The sequence below is a fragment of the Leptodactylus fuscus genome, chromosome 4 (assembly GCF_031893055.1).
Source record: "Leptodactylus fuscus isolate aLepFus1 chromosome 4, aLepFus1.hap2, whole genome shotgun sequence".
Classification (NCBI taxonomy): domain Eukaryota; kingdom Metazoa; phylum Chordata; class Amphibia; order Anura; family Leptodactylidae; genus Leptodactylus; species Leptodactylus fuscus.
In genome coordinates this window covers 18839181-18861031 of record NC_134268.1, presented here as the reverse complement: position 1 = coordinate 18861031, position 21851 = coordinate 18839181, and the positions used below count along the sequence as shown (strand labels likewise).

The following is a 21851-nucleotide window of genomic DNA, read 5'->3' as shown; positions in this document are numbered from 1 at the left end:
CTATGATTCCGAAGGTATTGGCGAAACTCAGGCAGGACCAGACTTCGGCAATAGTGGTGATGCCGTTCTGGTCAAAAAGGGCATGGTTTACCCACCTCATCCTAATGAGTCGAGGGACCTACTGGAGGCTTCCATCAGTCCAAAACCTGGTAACTCTAAACAGACAGCTCTACCAGGACCTGGACAGGTTCAATCTCACTGCCTGGAAGTTGACCGCGCCGTATGTGGAGATAGAGGATTTTCCCAGGGCGTGATAAAAACCTTAGCCCATTCCAGAGCAGAATCAACTAGCCGGAGTTATCAAAGGATCTCCCGAATATTTCAGAGTTGGTGTGTGGATAATCAGCGCAACTCTGACATAGAATCCGTCGTGGAATTCCTACAGAACGGCCTGGAGAAGGGGTTATCACCAGCTACCCTGAAGGTTCAAGTTTCAGCTCTTTCCGCTCTCCTGGGAACCCGGTTATCACAAGATCCTCTAATCAAGCAATTCCTCAGAGGGGCCGCCAGGCTCCGCCCCCAGGTACAGCCTCCGGTCCCGAAGTGGGACCTGGCTGCGGTTCTACAGGGACTTTGCTCTCCCCCATTGAACCCGTCTGAAGTGGATTGGAAATACCTGTCATACAAGGTTACCTTCCTGTTGGCAATAACCTCCGCCAAGAGGGTTGGAGAGTTACAGGCCCTAGCGGCCTCCAAACCCTTTATTACCTTTTTCCCAGACAGGGTACAACTGAGGTTCGTCCAGGGATTCTTACCAAAGGTACCTACCGTTCAGAATATCAATCAGGTAATTTCCTTACCGGCCTTTTTTCCCTCTCCCACTTCTGAGTGGGAGGAAAGGATGCACAAGCTGGACTTGGTCAGGGCACTACGGATTTACCTGGATCGCACAGCTTCTTTCTGAACGTCGGAGAATCTACTAGTCAAAGTTTTTGGCCATAACAGAGGCGTCAGCGCATCAAAGGTAACCCTGTCAAGATGGATCAGGAAAGCCATCATCTGCTCCCTTCATGCTCAGGACCTGCCTGTGCCGGAGTTCGTCCGTGCCCACACTACCAGAACGGTATCGACTTCCTGGGCAGAAAGACGTTTGCTTTCCTTGGAACAGATATGTGCCGCTGCCTCCTGGAGTTCGCAGCTGACCTTTGCCAGACACTATAGGTTAGACTGGCGCTCTGCGGACTCTGTAGCCTTTGGTCAGTCTGTCTTGGCATCGGCCTGCCAAGACCACCCACCCTAATAGAGGTGATACTTGCTAAATCCCCACCTTCTGCTGCTGTTGGGCGTAGGGGGAATGGAAGATTATGAAGATAATCTGTTTTCCCTTAGCATAAACAGCAGCACAAGGCTCCCTCCCATTAATTATTGTAAGATTGGGTTATTGTATATTTGTATACTTTTGGACTAACACAGGGGGGAGGAGGTCTCTCAGCCTCTTATAGGGGAAAAACTGTTCATTAATTAAAAATTCCACCTGTCCTAACAGCACACAGGGGCAGGAATACCCCATTTTGTGCTGCTGTTTGGGCTAAGGGAAAACTGATTATCTTCATATTCTTCCATTGTGAAAAAAACACAAACAGTTTTTTTTTACCTGCAGTGTTTTTTAGTTGCAGTTTGCTATGTGGGCTCTACTTTACAATAACAGCAAAGTGAATGAAATTTTTAGCTGCAATTCACTATGTGAGGTTTTATTCAGTCTTTTCAATACCATGAATTTCTATGGGACTGTGTTTTTTTTTTTAACAATTTGTAATGCAGAAAATTTCTCCTTCAGGAATTTCTTGAAAATTCTTTTGCGCTTGACAAAAACAGACTTACAATTTGGAAAAAAGGGCCAATGCATTTTGCTTTTCTTGGGCAGATCCCAATTCCAAGAGTGCGTTTTCTTGCAGAATTTGTCGCCTTCTACGCTGACGGTTGAAGGTGTATTTATAATATAATAATAAATTTGATTTATATAACGCCAACATATTCCGCAGCGCTGTACAATCTGTAGGTTTCAAATACAGACAGAAAGATACATTACAAAGAAAGTCATTTCACACAATGGGACTGAGGGCCCTGCTCGCAAGAGCTTACAATCTATGAGGTAGAGGGGGTGACACAAGAGGTAGCAGGGGCGGCATTGCTTATGCAGAGGTCAGACAATGTTGTAATAGAGGTGACTGTCATTACACAAACATAAAACTTTATGAGCCGTCACTAGTGGTGTCCTGTAACATGTGGATGGAGCTTGGACAGATAAAGATAAGCCTAAAAAGGCCTCATATCATGTGGGGAAATGTGGGAGCGGGGACAGAGGAGGGTTACATTTTGGGGATTCTAATTGTAGTATAGAAGGGTTTACGTTAGAAATTGTGATCGGCCTGTCTGATAAGATGCGTCTTTAGTTTGCACTTGAAGCTGTAGAAATTGGGAGTTAATCTGATCGGGGTAGAGCATTCTAGAGAAGTGGTGCAGCTCGGGAGAAGTCTTGTATACGAGCGTGGGAGGTTCTGATAATAGAGGATGTAAGTGTTAGGTCATTGAGTGAGCGGAGAACACGGGTTGGGCGGTAGACAGAGATGAGGGAGGAAATGTATGGAGGTGCGGCATTATGGAGAGCCTTGTGGATGAGAGTAATAACTTCACTTCTGATTCATCTCTAGGGGAGATTTCAGGCTAAATCCACTTGAGGCTAAGGCACCACATAGCGAGGTGCGTCAACAAAATGCTACGAAAAAATGTGGTGGAAACGCATCACATTTTTTTCCCGCAACGTTATTCACAGAAAATCCATGGATTCTTCCTCTGTGGACTTTCTGCTTCTATTATACCTATATGGAAAACGCCGGTATCTCCATAGGTGTAATTGACATGCTGTGATTTACAAAAACTCAACGTTTTTTTAAATCGCCGCCTTTCCGTTACGGATCTTTTTCCTCCAGTGTGCGGATGGGATTAGCCAGAATCTCCTCCATTTCGCAGGTACTGTAATACGCCACATTTTTATAGATTTCGGGTGGATTCCGCATCCAAGTTGTGAACAATTTTCTCTCTGACAAATCCGCGTCTGATTCTCGAACTTGATTACTTCTTAGTGGGGCTAATTCACGTGTCCTAACCGGCTGTGGGACCCCGTTGTACACAATAGGACATGAATTTCTTTAAGACCTTGCAAAATACATCTTGAAATGTGTAAGAAAAATATAATGTAAGTAAAGAAAGTCTGCTGCACCTCCTTATAAAGCGATCACGACGTCGATTTTTCCTCAGAAAACAAGTTTTTACCTCAGGAAACTTATGTAACCCTGGTCCCTACACGTACTATGTACTGCGCGTCCCTCCCACCGTGTCACGTCATGGCCGTAGAGACTACACAGCCCTCAGTCACATCACGGCCATTCTATTCCATACGTCTACTGTAAAAACCGTCTTCACCTCAGCGCCCTCCCATTCCCGCCTTCTCGTCAGGCCCCGCCCCTCCCCTCTCGTCACATCGCACTACAGCTCCGAGCGTAGAGTCCGATCTGGAGCGAAGCGCACGACCCCTCCCATTGGCTGATCCGTCCATAGCGTGAGCTCTGCTCACCTTAGCGACGGCTTCTCATTGGCTGTAAACGACGGTGGGCGGGACTCAGGAACTTGCGCGCTGAGTGGGCCAGGCCTTTCTAGGAATCGTAACCACGCCCTCTCGGGTGACGCGGTACTGGTTGCTGGGCAACCCCGGCCGCTGCTTGCTGCTGAGGCTGAGTTTTGGCTCCGCCCCAACGCCTTGCTCGTCCATCCTTTGATGCTGAGTATTGGAGCTTGGCAGAGGGATCCATCCCATAGAGGAGTGTGCAGGGGAGCTGGTGATGCAGAGTGACTGTGAGCACACCCCCTGCATGTAACTAGAGCCGGTGCCTGCAGGTGAGAGCTGTCACACTGCACCCTGTTCACACCTGAGTGCGGCTCTGCGCCTCTCCTATGCCGGATCCCTGCTGCCTCCTCTATTTATATTTTATTTGAAGATATTTTCGGGATTTTTTCATTATTTATTTTCTTGCATATTTATTTAATTTTTGAATATTTTTTGCAATTTTTTGAAACCATTTTTTGCAATATTCTAGTTTTGCTTTGTATCGCTGGAATCACTTTAGAGGGTTTGTCTATTCCTCCCGGGTCGTCTAGAAGATGTGGACCTTCCTTGGGGTGGCCACCTTTACCTATGTGTATAAGAAGTGTGATGAGCTCCTGAGCGCCCCCAGTGTGGACGTGCTGGTCACAGTCTTGGGGTGCTGCACTATAGGCTTGGTGCTATCTCTGCTTCGCTATCGGGGGCGACTCGGGGCCCAGAAACAGGGGAGTCCGGGGATTATTTCCAGGATACTCAACCTCCATGGGCCCAAAGAGCTGGGGAAGGCTGGTGTGAATGGGGTCAAACAGGTATGAAAATCCCGGGGTGTCATATATGCAATGTATAATATATATATATATATGTGCGTGTGTTTATATGTGTTAATGTGTGCGTGTATATATGTACGTGTGTGTGTGTAGAATATATTGATATGTATAATATAAGTGTCTATCTATCTATCTCCTATCTATCTCCTATCTATCTATCTACCTATCTATCTCCTATCTATCTATCTATCTATCTATCTATCTATCTATCTATCTATCTATCTCCTATCTATCTATCTATCTATCTATCTATCTATCTCCTGTCTATCTATCTATCTATCTATCTATCTATCTATCTATCTATCTATCTCCTATCTATCTATCTATCTCCTATCTATCTATCTATCTCCTATCTATCTATCTATCTATCTATCTATCTATCTATCTATCTATCTATCTCCTATCTATCTATCTATCTATCTATCTATCTATCTATCTCCTATCTATCTATCTATCTCCTATCTATCTATCTATCTATCTATCTCCTGTCTATCTATCTATCTATCTATCTATCTATCTATCTATCTCCTATCTATCTATCTATCTCCTATCTATCTATCTATCTATCTATCTCCTATCTATCTATCTATCTATCTATCTATTATCTATCTATCTATCTATCTATCTATCTATCTATCTCTCTCTCTCTCTCTCTCTCTATCTATCTATCTATCTATCTATCTATCTATCTATCTATCTATCTATGTGTGGTATATTTATATATCCCTATCTGTGTGTCTTTTTTGCACTAAACCACTCCGTAATGTTATAGCTGCCATTGTATCAGATACAGAAAGATCTAGAACAAATGGAAAGAAGTTTCCTTTTGCATTAGAAGGCAGTAGGTTACATTGTATCATATGCGGTTGTCACTGTTACATATATATGTTTATATAAGTATATAGATGAGTGTTGTCTGCGCCCTGATGTAACGTCATGTAGTCGGTGAGTTTCAATGAGACTTAAAGCGGATAATGTTCTCACAGCGAGGATTATTCTAGAAATCAGGAATCACCAGCGATTACTGGACTGAGCCGAGAGCGTCCACATCACCTATCTATGAGTGGGACTGCTGTCTGTCTGTATATGTAAATATGATCTAGTGTTTTCTATTTTATCTAAATATTGATCTATTTCTAATTTATCTATCCACCTAATGTAAGTCTGACTTATTTCTATCTGTCTGCATGTATCTATGAAAATAGATTTTGCTGCACACACTGTTTTGTGATCAAAGGAATATAGAGATTTATTTTACAATATAGTTAACGCCTTTTGACACAATGCAAAAAATTGGCATAGAAAGACAGGCTAGATCAATTAGATATGACGTTTCGGTCCTTAGACTTTCATCAGAAGCGATCTAGTGTGGTAGCGGGATCAGTATAAGCACTTTCCTCATGACTATCAGTCATGTCCCATCCGTACATATCAGCAGTATTTATATTTCCCTTTCCTCCTCTTTCTGGCCCAGACCACCATGACAACTCTCCACAACATGTCTGTCCATACAAGCGTCTTGTTATTCTCATACCCAGTTGTTGTTGCCCCCCCACATATTCACTGTACCCTCTTTTGAGTCGCATTCTCCTTCTCAGAATCCCTTCTTGACTATATTCTACTGACCAGCTGATACTTTTACCATGAAAGGGTTAATTTTTCCCTTTCTGACAGTGGAAGGCTGTGTATCATAAATCTCCTCACTCCAGTGCACCCTGGTAAATAAATTTACCATGCACAGATTACTGGACATCAAAGGAAATCAGAGATGATCAAGGGAGTTATCCCTGCCGTCTGGACCCGGTCACAGCTGCCACCATTATAGTTACTCCGGTCTATCCCGCTCCCTCCCGTTCTCTATATGTAGACCAGGATTTATATAACCTCCTTTGTTTCTGACACCACCCTATGTAGATACAGCTCTTGCAGAGTCTCGGTTTTGCCGCTTGTATTTCATCCTCCGGTGTAGACTTCCTGCGTATAATATGTCTTTACTATCCTTGGCAATAAATGTAGGAGTCACGCCATGATCTGCACACAAACCTGTACAGGACGACTCCACCCCCGGGCACTGTCAGCTGCTTTGTTGTAGGCGCTGCGCAGTGGGAGCGGGCGGTGGTGTATTGAGATTATTGATACTATACATATCTGACAGCTGGATTTTCGGCTACCACTGACCCCAGCCATTATTACTAGACACTGACTTGCAGCTCTACAGGAAAGTGGTGACCTCTTCAGGAATGGAGCGTAAGCCGGTGTGTAACGAGTCACATAGTAATGGGAATAAGACTTTCTAATTCTTTCACCCTGAGCCTTCCCTTTCCATAGGTTCCTGTGTCTGGAAGATTTTGTTATGAGGGGTCTGTGAATAAGATGCAAATTATTTTGTCTTTTTTTTTTTGCAGAGGAAAGGCGAGAACCATTTACGTGCCTCTACTGACAGTAACGGTGCCGCTGTTTCAGCGAGCAGAGATGGTGACGGCCCCGATGTCATCATTGTGGGGTCGGGTGTACTAGGCTCAGCGTTTGCTGCAGTCTTATCCAGAGATGGAAGGAGGGTTGCTGTCATTGAAAGGGATCTGAAGGAACCCGATCGTATTGTGGGGGAGCTACTGCAACCTGGAGGGTATCAAGCCCTGAAGGACCTTGGCCTTGGTGGTAAGTGATGGCGCTAGACGTTTGATTTTGGCGGGGTCAGATATGCTTCATGTACATTGCACTGGATTAATGGGGTTTCCAGGACTTACATATTAGAATAGGTCAACAATATCTGATCGGTGGGGTGTGACACCTAGTCCCCCACAGAACTATCATGGCAAGATAGAGAAGATTACATGCTGGTGCCAATCCATTCCAACCTTGAAGATAATGAATAGGCTACATAAACTCTAAGTATATACACTCTACACACTCTAAGTGTATACATCGAGTAAAAGAGATAAGATATATACAAATAGTCAGCTGCATCTTCAAAAGATGAGACCCTTGAGATAGACAAAGATAAGGATTCATCCACACAGCATTCCTTAACCACCCAAAAGGGCCTCTTGAACTTTAAACAGACATACGTATACAGTTTATATGAAAAAGGTTACAAGATGGCTCACAAAATACAAAGATGGAGGACTTAACTCTAACAATGGCGTTGTGCTTGGTATTCCGGAAGGAGACTCAACCAAACCCTACAGTCACTTCAATCAGCTGATCTGTAGAGGTCCTGGGGGGTCCTTTAACATAAAAACAGCACTTTGAAGTTAGGAGAATGCAGAATTCTTGTGTGCTGGTCTACAAAATATACAAACTACATGTTACAACGAAAAATTGGGGCCGGCCTGATACAATGCTCAGCCTGAAGAACAGCGCTCACCCAGAAGATGACATGATGTTTGGAGCCATCCAGGCCAGAAATTTCTGTCATCTTCTGGGTGAGTGCTGTTCTTCAGGCTGAGTATTGTATCAGGCCGGCCCCAATTTTTCGTTGTACGTTCCCGTTCGTGTAACGGTCCTGCAGCTGCTGCCCTCCACCTTATTCTACATACCCTGGATTTGCTTGCTCTCAAGGTTATTTGGGTTGTTGTGACCTCCTCACAACCCACCCAGGTGAGCAAGAACTTGTCTCTACATTTAAACCACATTTTCTTCCAGTGGTAATACACGAGGATCGGCTCGGTGTTGTTTGTTTTTTGCCTTACAAACTACATGTTGACTGTTTCCTGACAGTTCATGATGTAGCCACCTGTAAGTGACACTCCTCATTCCTGTAGACGCTTATATGTTGCTCTCTTTCCAGATGCAGTGGAAGGTCTGGATGCCCACGTGGTTCACGGATATGTTGTTCATGATATTGAAAGTAAAGCAGAAGTGGAGATCCCGTACCCTAAGAACAAGGAGGAGCAGCTGCAGTGCGGCAGGGCCTTCCATCATGGACGCTTTATCATGGGGCTCCGTAAGATGGCCATGGCAGAACCCAAGTAAGTGGACAAACCTCCGGAGCAAATAGTGTTGTCCTGTTTATTTTCTTATCTGAGGGTTTGGGTAGATGCCTTCATACGCGTTTCCACCCGGTTATGGGAGCAAGTAGGTCTTTTTGGAGATCGCATGTCTGTAGATCAAGTGTTTTTGGAGATCATGAGGGTTTGGGAATAAGCTGGTTTTGGCGATCACATACTATTGTGTGGAAATGAGGTGTTTTTGGAAATTATGAATCGGTATCTGAAAATAAGAATTTTTGGAAATTCCTATTCAGTGTCTGTACAATACATCAGACAGTTCCTAATCGGAAACCAACATGGTGGGCCAAGGGGCGGTTGAGGTGGCCCCTGCTACCATAGGACCTGGAGTAGATGCACCGTTGGCCCTAAGGTTAAAATGGCCGTGAGTGTGAGATGTTTTTGGAGATTACTTGGAAGGAACTACAATACCAGGTGTTTTTTTGTAGATCATAAGCGCGTTTCTGTCATTTAGGTGTTCCCACATACTCACCCGTGCATCCTAGGTTCAGGTGGATGTCCTGTTATCCCACATATTCCATCATAGACATCACTTTGTACCTTTGTGACCACATTCAGGACCAATGTTTCTTGTTTTGCAGCACGCAGTACATCGAGGGAACCGTTCAGCAGTTAATTGAAGAAAATGACACCGTCTTAGGAGTCCAGTACAGGGACAAGGAAACCGGGGACGTGAAGGTAGGATGAGGGGTCTGTCTATCTGCTATAGGCCCATTTAGATGGCCACATAAGCTGGATATATTTCCTGGGCCAACCACAACTTGTATGGACCAGGACACAGTATCCTAGTGATTTATGGTGCTGCGAGTCTCCAGATTACCAAGGGGCAGGTCTACTGTCCTGTACTCAGGGCATCAGTATGGCGGCCATTGGGGTACTCTTGGCATCACAAATCCCTGTCACCCTGTGAGATCAGTTCCGACAAGCCGCAGTCAGTCCGGGGAATGCGGCCGTCATACGGACTGTAGGTCTCAGACTGAACATGGCTGTGTGAATAGGTCCTTAATGGTTGTCATCTCAGACTTGTTCTTCCTTGTATTAAGACCAGCGCATTGATAGTTAATGTATGTTTTGTAGGAAATCCGCGCTCCTCTTACAGTCGTCGCTGATGGCGTTTTCTCCAAGTTTAGGAAGGATCTCATCTCAGGACAGGTCACAGTGTCCTCCCATTTTGTGGGTTGCATCTTAAAGGTAAGTCCTTCACGGTAATTCCAGTAGTAGTTATCTTCTGGCCTGTCATTGACATATGGTATTACGTATACTGTGTCAGGGATGTGGGGGCGCTCTGACCGCAAGAGGTTTTGGCCATGCTACTAAGCACCCTGGCTTGTTTATACAGTGGAGGACTTAGGCCTCGGGATAACATCCATGTCCTCTGGGTTAGGATTTCTAGTTATAAAGAAGTCTGCTGAGGGTCCTTGGGGTTAAGTATTGTGGTTTGGGTAAAAAATACTAAGACAGGGCTTACATATAGAAGCAAATTTGAAGAAAATCCAGCACTGCAGTCAGGTATCCGTATAAAATAAAACTTAACTTTTATTGACTTGTAGTTGCTACGTTAAAAAATCTGTGTGCAGCAATAGGAGTAGCAGAAGCCTACGCGTTTCGGGATAGACCCTTACTCATGGCATACAGAGCTGTAATATGCTGCAATCTTATATAAAAATAAAAGAGACACACATAAAATCCAGGCCCCTCCCATCTGCACATAGACAGGAAGTTAATTAATTAAGCAACATCTGTGATACATGCGATAAGATGCAAGTGAAGCAGGAAAGAAAGCAGACAAAGTTGGCTGATTGTAGTCAAAATAGTTCAAACAGGTTAAGGTAAATAAGTAAATAAATCATAATTTTTAGTGACATAGATAAAACGTGACATGACCAAGAGATGTAACATCTTCATTACATAGTTGTGGCACCATACTGAAGAAACATAATGACAACATCCCTTTCTATGGTGCATAATGCACCAGGAGGATAGATCCTCCTGGTGCATTATGCACCATAGAAAGGGATGTTGTCATTATGTTTCTTCAGTATGGTGCCACAACTATGTAATGAAGATGTTACATCTCTTGGTCATGTCACGTTTTATCTATGTCACTAAAAATTATGATTTATTTACTTATTTACCTTAACCTGTTTGAACTATTTTGACTACAATCAGCCAACTTTGTCTGCTTTCTTTCCTGCTTCACTTGCATCTTATCGCATGTATCACAGATGTTGCTTAATTAATTAACTTCCTGTCTATGTGCAGATGGGAGGGGCCTGGATTTTATGTGTGTCTCTTTTATTTTTATATAAGATTGCAGCATATTACAGCTCTGTATGCCATGAGTAAGGGTCTATCCCGAAACGCGTAGGCTTCTGCTACTCCTATTGCTGCACACAGATTTTTTAATGTAGCAACTACAAGTCAATAAAAGTTAAGTTTTATTTTATACGGATACCTGACTGCAGTGCTGGATTTTCTTCAAATTTGCTTCCATTTGACCTCATCTCAGCCGAGAGAGATTTCCTGGCACCGGTCTTGAGGTTCCACGATTTACAGCAACCAGCAAACGGACAGAGTGAGTGCACAAGGTTTTTTACCTATTTTTGAATTGTATGTCACTTTGGATGAGGGCTGTAGCTATTTTTCTAGTTTTGGACTTAGGGCTTACATATAGCCATAGAGGCTGCTGGTCTGGGGCCTGCCGTACCCTGTCCCATGGTACCATGTAGGGTATTATGTAGACTGTGTATAATAAGTGTATATGGCACTGTATAGCGGTATTATGTAGAATGTATATATGGCACTGTATAGTGGTATTATGTAGAATGTATATATGGCACTGTATAGTGGTATTATATAGAATATAGAACGTGTATATATGGCACTGTATAGCAGTATTATGTAGAATGTATATATGGCACTGTATAGTGGTATTATATAGAATATAGAACGTGTATATATGGCACTGTATAGCAGTATTATGTAGAATGTATATATGGCACTGTGTAGCAGTATTATGTAGAATGTGTATATGACACAGTACAGCAGTATTATGTAGAATGTATATATGACACAGTACAGCAGTATTATGTAGAATGTATATATGGCACTGTATAGCGGTATTATGTAGAATGTGTATATGACACAGTACAGCAGTATTATGTAGAATGTATATATGACACAGTACAGCAGTATTATGTAGAATGTATATATGGCACTGTATAGCGGTATTATGTAGAATGTATATATGGCACTGTATAGCGGTATTATGTAGAATGTATATATGGCACTGTATAGCGGTATTATGTAGAATGTATATATGGCACTGTATAGCGGTATTATGTAGAATGTATATATGACACAGTACAGCAGTATTATGTAGAATGTATATATGGCACTGTATAGCGGTATTATGTAGAATGTATATATGGCACTGTATAGCGGTATTATGTAGAATGTATATATGACACAGTACAGCAGTATTATGTAGAATGTATATATGGCACTGTATAGCGGTATTATGTAGAATGTGTATATGACAGTACAGCAGTATTATGTAGAATGTATATATGACACAGTACAGCAGTATTATGTAGAATGTATATATGGCACTGTATAGCGGTATTATGTAGAATGTATATATGGCACTGTATAGCGGTATTATGTAGAATGTATATATGGCACTGTATAGCGGTATTATGTAGAATGTATATACGGCACAGTACAGCGGTATTATGTAGAATGTATATATGGCACTGTATAGCAGCATTACGTAGAATGTGTATAGTAAATGTATAAGATACTGTATTGTAGTATTATGTAAGTTCTGTGTATGTACATATATTTGGCCAACCACACTTCACCATTTTTACTTCTGTTTTCAGGACTCCCCACAGTTTAAGGCCAATCATGCCGAGCTCGTCCTGGCCAATCCCAGTCCTGTCCTGATCTACCAGATATCGTCCAACGAGACCCGAGTCCTTGTCGACATCAGGGGAGAAATGCCAAAGAACCTTAAGGAGTATATGCTGGAGAAGATCCTGCCGCAACTTCCTGGTGAGGACCTTGGGTAGTCATAGTGGGACATGGCATGTGACCATCACCTGGTGCTCACAGCAAATGTGAAGCTGCCCATGCCTGATAGAAGAGTTCTGGTCTGATGATCTTTCCTATAAACTGCGCCACTCTTAATCATAGGCTGAGTCTGGTATTGCAGTTCAGCCTCATTCATTACAATACCAGACATAACCCAGCCTTCCAAAGTGACATCTACAGTTGTAAGACTAAGAATGTGCTCGGAGTAGTTGTCGCTTCCCATCCCGCTAGGTTGTGCTGGATTTCTGACATCTGTTCTGACTTTATTGCAGAGCACTTAAAAGATCCCTTCCACTACGCTGTTGAAAATGACCGTCTGAGGACAATGCCCGCCAGCTTCCTGCCACCCTCACCTGTCAACAAGAAGGGTAAGTACACATCAGGAGGCATGTATACCAGCTGGGGTCAGGATACTGCCCACATACAAGAATTGTCTCTCCCTAGTGAGAAGGATATCAATCTGTAGGCAATGAGCGCCCCCTAGTGAGAGGGGTATAAATCTGTAGACAATGAGCACCCCCTAGTGAGGGGGTATAAATATGTAGGCAATGAGCACCCCCTAGTGAGGGGGTATAAATCTATAGTCAATGAGCGCCCCCTAGTGAGAGGGGTATAAATCTGTAGACAATGAGCACCCCCTAGTGAGGGGGTATAAATTTGTAGGCAATGAGCGCCCCCTAGTGAGGGGGTATAAATCTATAGTCAATGAGCTCCCCCTAGTGAGAGGGGTATAAATCTGTAGGCATTGAGCTCCCCCTAGGGAGAGGGGTATGAATTGTTAGGCAATGAGCTCCCCCTAGTGCTGATTTCAGGTAGACACAATGATGCCACAAGGCTTATGAACCCGTTGTCTTCTGTGTTTTTTGGGGTGCAGGGGTCCTGCTCCTGGGCGATGCATACAACATGAGGCATCCGCTGACTGGCGGTGGAATGAGCGTCGTCCTGAATGATGTGAAAATTTGGAGGAATCTCCTTCAGGATCTGCCAGATCTGAGCGAACACTCACAAGTCCTGAAGGTAAGAAACATTTGTTTGGCGCTTGTGTAATTCTCTCTGCAGTGGGGTCTCCATTTATCTCCTGCAAAGGATGATGGTTAACCGAAAATCTTTATATACAGTCAGTCCTCAGATTATAACCGTACAGCATACAGAAACACAATGCAGGCTGGAACACGGTACAATAAATAACCTGCACATATGATGTACCACAGAAGCAAACATGGAGTAAAGGCAGGGTCCACTCGGGGGCATCGGGGGAGGGGGGGACAGGTTAATGTCTGTGAAGCCATGGGGGAGGGGGGGGGCAGGTTAACGTGTGATGGGCCATTATATTATATGGGGCCATTGCAGGGGCACTTTACTGTATGATGAGTCACTGAGGGTATTATATTGTATGGGGCCACTGAGGGGCCCATTATAATTTGGTTAGGGCGATGATGGATACGGTGCCGATTTATGAAACCTTTGCATGGAGCCCACCAATGTGTTAAAATTGATCTGGGCATGGGAAAAAGGGGAATCGTAGGCCCAAAAATGTATTGAAAGACAAACACCCCGAGGAGGAAGGAGAACCATCCTCTTTGTCATGGATGACCAGACTATCCATGAACAGTCTAAGCAGGCTGAGGACCTCTGCAGAGGATCGGGGGAACGTCACGAGGGCTCCCACAATCCTTCGGGAGACCAGAGATGTATGGGCTTATAGTGACGTCTTGTGTCTTCACGCTTCTCAGGCCAAGCAGCGGTTCTACTGGTTGAGGAAGAAGACGCACTCTTTCGTGGTGAATGTTCTGGCCCAGGCGCTGTACGAGCTCTTCGCCGCCACCGATGGTGAGTGGGAGGAATAGCGAGACTGGACGGGATTTATAAAGAGCGGTTTTGGCATGTTAATAATTCTGTCGCACTTTTGGAGGTTCTTTGTGACAGAATTGAAATTGACACTAGACAGGAGCTGCTAGAGATTTCTGGTACGATCTTGGACAGAGATGTCCCTGGCCTGCCTTGGCCCCCTGACAGACACAACGCCATTTGAACAAATTCTGGCCCAAATTCTGCACCTTCGTTCTTCCGCTAGCTTAAAAAAAATCACCTCCTACTTCCTATTGAGGTTAGTTTCAGGCAGAATTTGGAGCTGATTTTGAGGTGGAACCCTTGAATGCGTGAACAATACCCTAAGCTAGAAGTCGTGCACCTTTGCGCACACATGGCCTGCACCAACGTTGCATTACAATTATTTCTATCTACCCCTGTTTTCCATGAATAGTAAAATTCCACCACGGATATGATGGAGAAACAAACATAGGGGCTTAGCGTGCTAAAAAGGGGGCATGGGGTTGGATTGTGCCCAAATTTTCGGTGCAAAATTCTGGTGCAAACTAAGCCAACCAATAGGAAGCGTAAAGGTAGACTGGATAGTATAAAGATGTATCATCCAGCAATAGTAACTGTGATAAATCTGGTGCATTTGTAGACAGTCCAGGCTGAGTTTATGCTGTACAACTATTAGACCGGATGAGTAAATTGGCCCCCTGGGAGAAGCACAAAAATAAGAGTCAATTTGGTTATCTGGTCGACAATGTGTCATTTGATTTCGTACATCTGAATATGTTGCTGTCTCTTCCCAGATTCCCTGTACCAGCTCAGAAGAGCCTGCTTCCATTACTTCAGACTTGGAGGAGAATGTGTGGCCGGCCCCATAGGACTCTTATCTGTGTAAGTGACCAGATACAGATACAGCTCATTGATTTACTTAAAGGGGTTTTCCATAATAATTTAATATATGACCTATATTTAGGCTAGGCCTTTAATATCTTAAAGGTGGGGGTTTGATAACCCCATCAGCTGTTTGGAGCGTCTTCCATTCCTTGTACTATACAAATATGCAAATCTATTCTCCAGGATGTAATTAGGAGAACAGTGCCTCTGTATGCTGCCCTCTAGAGGGCAGCCTCCTTAACATCATGCATGACACAGTTAATAAGCCTACTAATATGATGTGGATTTAATTGCCAAATTAGTATTTCTATTCCAAAAGGAACAGATTCCCAGCTATGGACAGCGCTGTTTTGGTCTTTTGGACCTCCTCAGCATAGCGCAGGGATACTGATTTGGCAGAGTGAGAGACTATAGACCAGGGTCAGGGGATAATCATACACATTAGGGAGAGTGTGTGCCTACATAGGCAGTACGGAGACTTACAAGTATCCCCTGACCCTGGTCTATAGTCTCTCACTCTGCCAAATCAGTATCCCTGCACTATGCTGAGGAGGTCCAAAAGACCGAAACAGCGCTGTCCATAGCAGGGAATCTGTTCCTTTTGGAATAGAAATACTAATTTGGCAATTAAATCCGCATCATGTTAGTAGGCTTATTAACTGAGTCATGCGTGATGTTAAGGAGGCTGCCCTCTAGAGGGCGGCGTACAGAGTGCACTGTTCTCCTAATTACATCCTGGAGAATATATTTGCATATTTTTTACCCAGAATCCCCAGCGGAGCAGGAATGACTTGTAAGTCTCCGTACTTCCTATGTAGGCACACACTCTCCCTAATGTGTATGATTATCCCCTGACCCTGTACTATACAGTGCACAGAGACGGAAGAAGGTATAGCGCCGTGTCCTGCTCAGCTCCCACTGACCTCAGTACCCATTCCCAGTTACTATGTAGTGCACAGAGCTGTATGCCTCTGGCTCCGTCCACTGTATAGTACACAGACTGAACATACCTCTTATTCATTTGCATCCACTTGTTGGTCCCCACATCCAATATTTAAGGCTTTATGGACTTATTGGTGGTTGTAGTTTGATAGCAGTGTAAGAGTACCTCAGGACATGCTGGGAGTTGTAATCCCACAACTGTATGGAATGGAGAATATATAGGCACAGCACAAGAATATTGCCGGTGTATACCAGTGCGTATAATAGCATTCATGTTCCGTCTATTGTTATACTAGGATACATTTCTATGTTACTGACCTCAGTTCTTCTTCCTACAGCTTGTCCCCCAAGCCCATGCTCCTTATCGGACATTTCTTCGCTGTCGCCTTGTACGCTGTTTACATCTGCTTCAAGACCGAACCCTGGTTGACCAAACCCCGTGCCCTGATCAGAAGCAGCGCCGTCCTCTACCGAGCCTGTTCCGTCATCTTCCCTCTTATATACTCAGAAATGAAATACCTGGTCTATTGATTCCAGACACTGAACAGTTAACCCCACCACAGAGGGCATATTATAGATGAAGGGGCCCATCACGGGACCACCACAGACTCGGGGGCCCACCTGGTCCATAATGATCCTATACAAGAAGAATGATTGCAAAGTACGGCATGACGGCTCGCACCCTGGCCTGGGATCAGATCCATTCCGCAACTGTGCCGAAACACGTGATCTACTATGTGAATCTTTACAGAACCAGAAATGTGCATTAAGATATATATAAGAATCCGCTGCTGAGGAACAGACCAATGACTAGACATAGGCCAATGGAGAGAACTCTGGAGCCATCGTCCCTGGATATAGCATCATTATAGTATTAATTCATGTTAATGGATAATTCCTTATTAAAGCCTAAGCTGTGGACCGCATACTTGAGCTGGTATAATGGCTGTGGGTTCATTATGGCGCCCCCTATGGGAAGCAGCATCAACCAGCAGACTGAGCGAGTATTATAGACTCCACCCCCTACATGTAATATTTCTTGGTCGGTCTTCTATAACCACTGCTCCAACCTGGGGCCAAACACCTCCGACATGCCTGTAATATTCCCTCAAGTGTGTTTAATACAGGGTGTGCCTGGGCTACGTATCGCCCCCTTGTGCCAGTGTGGACTTACAGCCTTGCCCTCGGAAGGGGCCGAGTCCTGGACCGAGATGTAAATGATATTTCCATAGGTGACGTTGCACATTGTGTAATGTGAGTTTGGCCGCAGCAGAAATGGCAGATACCAATGGTCTATATGCAGATATTTTTGTACAGTATAATACACATGTATTGTGGAAGTTCTTTGTTTTTATATTTTATATTTTGGAGATTTTTATGCAAAAAGTCATCCTGGATTTAACGGAGTTGTTAATTTTACAAATTAAATTGGTTTTGTGAACGGTTTGTTAGTTGGTGTCATGATAAGAGACTACGACAAAGAGGAGACGGAGATTTACTAGAATGTGGGCGATGTAACACGTGGCCAGAAGACAACCCCGTGGCAGCACGTCCTCCTGCAGCTGATAGTGTGGGTTATGATGGAGGCGTTACTGCAGCATGGGGGCCATTCTTATATATGGTAATCCTGCCTCTCATGCCTATCTTCCCGTGGCTAACTCAGCCGCAGCGTCTGCACCGCGAGACTAAACTCTCGATGAGGCCCATTATTCGGGGCTAATCAGGAGCGGGATGCCGATGTGACTAGCCACGTACAAAGTTCACATGGAGGAAAAGGTTTCCGCCATGTGAACATGCCCTAGCTCTTCAGTGTCAGAAGAGTGTTTCTGACAGTCTGTCAAGAACACTTCTCTTGACTGTCAGATGGGGCGTTCCTTACCGCCCAGTGATGATGAACACCCCCTCCCCCTCCTGACAGTACTCGTCAATAGACCAGTACTGGGGGGCATCCTGGCTGGGCAGTTAGGAATGCCCCATCTGACAGTACAGCACTATGGACTCTACAGTCAGGAAACACTCTTCTGACACTGAAGAGCTATGGTAACAGCACCAATAGCTCTTCAGCAGGGGCACATAATAGGAAAGCCGATAGTGCGGTGAATTCAGCGCACTGTCGGCTTTCTAGAGGTATATAATACTGCATGTGCCCCAAACCATGAAAGGTCTTCTTAAAGGACTTGTCCTTTCTTGGATTCATTATAAGTCTGGGGGGAGGTTTCTATCGCAGCAATATCCCTCCCAGCCAGGGACAAATTAGTCTAAGTAACACCACTTTTTCTAAACTATACTCCACAGCTGCACTCACTATTCTGCTGGTGCAGTCACTCTGTACATACATTACATTACACACCTGTATTATACTCCAGAGCTGCGCTCACTATTCTGCTGGTGCAGTCACTCTGTACATACATTACATTACATACCTGTATTATACTCCAGAGCTGCACTCACTATTCTGCTGGTGCAGTCACTCTGTACATACATTACATTACATACCTGTATTATACTCCAGAGCTGCGCTCACTATTCTGCTGGTGCAATCACTGTGTACATACATTACATTACTTATCCTGTATTATACTCCAGAGCTGCGCTCACTATTCTGCTGGTACAGTCACTGTGTACATACATTACATTACTTATCCTGTATTATACTCCAGAGCTGCACTCACTATTCTGCTGGTGCAGTCACTCTGTACATACATTACATTACATACCTGTATTATACTCCAGAGCTGCGCTCACTATTCTGCTGGTGCAGTCACTCTGTACATACATTACATTACATACCTGTATTATACTCCAGAGCTGCGCTCACTATTCTGCTGGTGCAGTCACTGTGTACATACATTACATTACTTATCCTGTATTATACTCCAGAGCTGCGCTCACTATTCTGCTGGTGCAGTCACTGTGTACATACATTACATTACTTATCCTGTATTATACTCCAGAGCTGCGCTCACTATTCTGCTGGTGCAGTCACTGTGTACATACATTACATTACTTATCCTGTATTATACTCCAGAGCTGTGCTCACTATTCTGCTGGTGCAGTCACTGTGTACATACATTACATTACTTATCCTGTATTATACTCCAGAGCTGCGCTCACTATTCTGCTGGTGCAGTCACTGTGTACATACATTACATTACTTATCCTGTATTATACTCCAGAGCTGCGCTCAGTATTCTGCTGGTGCAGTCACTGTGTACATGCATTACATTACTTATCTTGTATTGATCCTAGGGTGGACTGATTCCATTGGTTACAATAGGGTCTGTGGATTGTCTGTTGTTTTTAAATTGAAATTGGTGGACAAAAAAAAAAGCCAGGCATACACGACCTTTTCATCCTCCGGTTGCAGGTGGATATTGCAGTGGAGTCTCTGATGTAAATGTGAATGTAACCTCAGAAATGTTTCTGTATTTTTGGATGCACTGGAGCTAATTCCTGCTCGTCGTGTGGTGGAAGGCTCTCTGAAACTATTTGGGTATGAATCCCTCCTTACAGATCGCATACACTTATACATGCTGTTTGTCTTCCATTGGTAGATGAAATCTTCCAGAAAGACAATGTCACATGGCTAGAAATTTCCATCAGTGGTTTGAAGAACAAGACTAAGACTTCCTCAGCCTTGGATTCCACAGACTTGAACCCAATTGAACATCTGCGAGACCACCCAGATAGTCATGGTATCCTTGTGATTTTTTTTTCCCCCCATGGACCCTCCTGCAAATGTGGGGTGCACTGCAGTTGGCCTGGCTCCAGATACCTGAGAAAACCTACCTGCACCTTATTGAGTCACTTCTGTCTGTCTTAACGCCTAAGAGCAATTGCCGAGCACCAGGAATCTAATGTATAAAACATGTATGCCTGGGCCACAGTAAGGGTGGAGGCCATGTTAATCTGATGTGCATGTGCGGGGTTGCGTATTGTGGTCCAGTGCCCGATTAGCACCATGTTAGTATATGGAAAGAATTGGCACAAATACTTTCGGGGACATTTTACATGGAGATGTTGCCCATAGAAACCAACTGATTATTGATTTTATTTTCCACCGGGGCATCGCTGGAACAAAACATGTTCCTTCTGGAACGGTCAGTCTGAGAAGACTCTCATGGTACCAGAGTTGTCTGCAGACAAGATGTTTCTAGAACCATCGTGGAACTCCAATGGACATCGATGAGCCCGGCCTGTACTGAGGAGTGAGGACTGCACGTTACAACTTGGAAGAACCTGGACACAGAACAGCAGGAAGTCTCAGCTATTGTGATCGCTGATGTACTAAAGATCTGGAGATGTCCAACCTGGAGAAGTGGTCATCTACGTGGCATCAACTGTGGCCTATTAGTACAGCCCAGAAGACTGGCACTACCATCCAGTGCACTGGCAGAAACAAATGTCCACAAACCTCAATGACATAAAGCAATGTTGTAAAGGAGAGTCAGACAAAATTCATCAAGATCAAGGTGATAAAGTCATCCAGAAACCAAGATTACAGGTTGTGGTTCTTCAAGCTATGATTCATGGGGGGCACTTACTTTTTCCATTTTGGCATCATTTTTTTTTTTGCCTACATAATCCCTGCTAATTCGCTGGTTGCTCCAGGACGGTTGCATTAATGGTCCCTGCTGAACTTTCAGTTGTCCTGCAGCAGAGATGTGCTGTACCCCTGCAATTCTGTCAGATAATACTCGTGTTCTTCCAGATAATGATTACAAGCACAAACTCTTTGGTAATATCTTCATTTATTTTGCTTGCAATGAAAAAACACAAAAGACAATGAAAAAAAAAGTCAAATCATTGATCATTTTACACAAAACTCCAAAACTGGTGCGGACAGAAGTATTGGCGCCCTCAGCCTAATACTTGGTAGCACAACCTTTAGACACAATAACTGCGTACAACCGCTTCCGCTAACCAGCAATGAGTTTCTTACAAGGCTCTGCTGGAATCTTAGACCCTTCTTCTTTGGCTCCTGCTCCAGGTCCCCCCTGAGATGTGAAGGGGGCCTTCTCCAAACTGCCACCAAGAGATCTCTCCCCCTCCCCCACAGGTGTTCTATGGGATTCAGGGCTGGACTCATTGCTGCCACTTTACAAGTCTCCAGGGCTTTCTCTCACCACCATTTTCTAGTGCTGACCTGAAGTGTGTTTTGGGTCCTTGTCCTGCTGGAAGAGCCCTGACCTCTGAGGGAGACCCCGCTTTCTCACACTGTCTCTGGGTAAGAAGTGGGGTCTTCCTGGGTCTCCTTCCATACAGTCCCTTCTCATTCAGACGCTGACACTGGATAGTACGGGGTGACACTGTTGTACCCTCGGACTGCAGGGCAGCTTGGACTTGTTTGGATGTTAGTCGAGGTTCTTTATCCGCCATCCGCACAATCTTGTGTTGAAATCTCTGGTCAATGTTTCTTTTGCGTCCACATCTAGGGAGGTTAGCCACAGTGCCATGGGCTTTACACTTCTTGATGACACTGCGCACGGTAGACACAGGAACATTCAGGTCTTTGGAGATGGACTTGTAGCCTTGAGATTGCTCATGCTTCCTCACAATTTTGCTTCTCAAGTCCTCAGACAGTTCTTTGGTCTTCTTTCATTTCTCCATGCTCAATGTGGTCACACAAGGACACAGGACAGAGGTGGAGTCAACTTTAAT

At 44.2% G+C, this 21851-nt stretch overlaps 1 protein-coding gene across 1 annotated transcript; it reads left to right on the top strand.

The window, feature by feature from the left end:
- Positions 1-4087: 4087 nt before the first annotated feature.
- On the top strand, positions 4088-16983 carry SQLE (squalene epoxidase). The gene is made up of 11 exons (XM_075270109.1): positions 4088-4410; positions 6834-7086; positions 8219-8399; positions 9020-9116; positions 9516-9629; positions 12323-12494; positions 12806-12901; positions 13408-13550; positions 14267-14363; positions 15158-15245; positions 16529-16983. The coding sequence occupies exons 1-11, from the start codon at positions 4159-4161 to the stop codon at positions 16719-16721; spliced, it is 1686 nt and encodes a 561-aa protein (XP_075126210.1). The 5' UTR covers positions 4088-4158; the 3' UTR covers positions 16722-16983.
- Positions 16984-21851: the final 4868 nt, after the last annotated feature.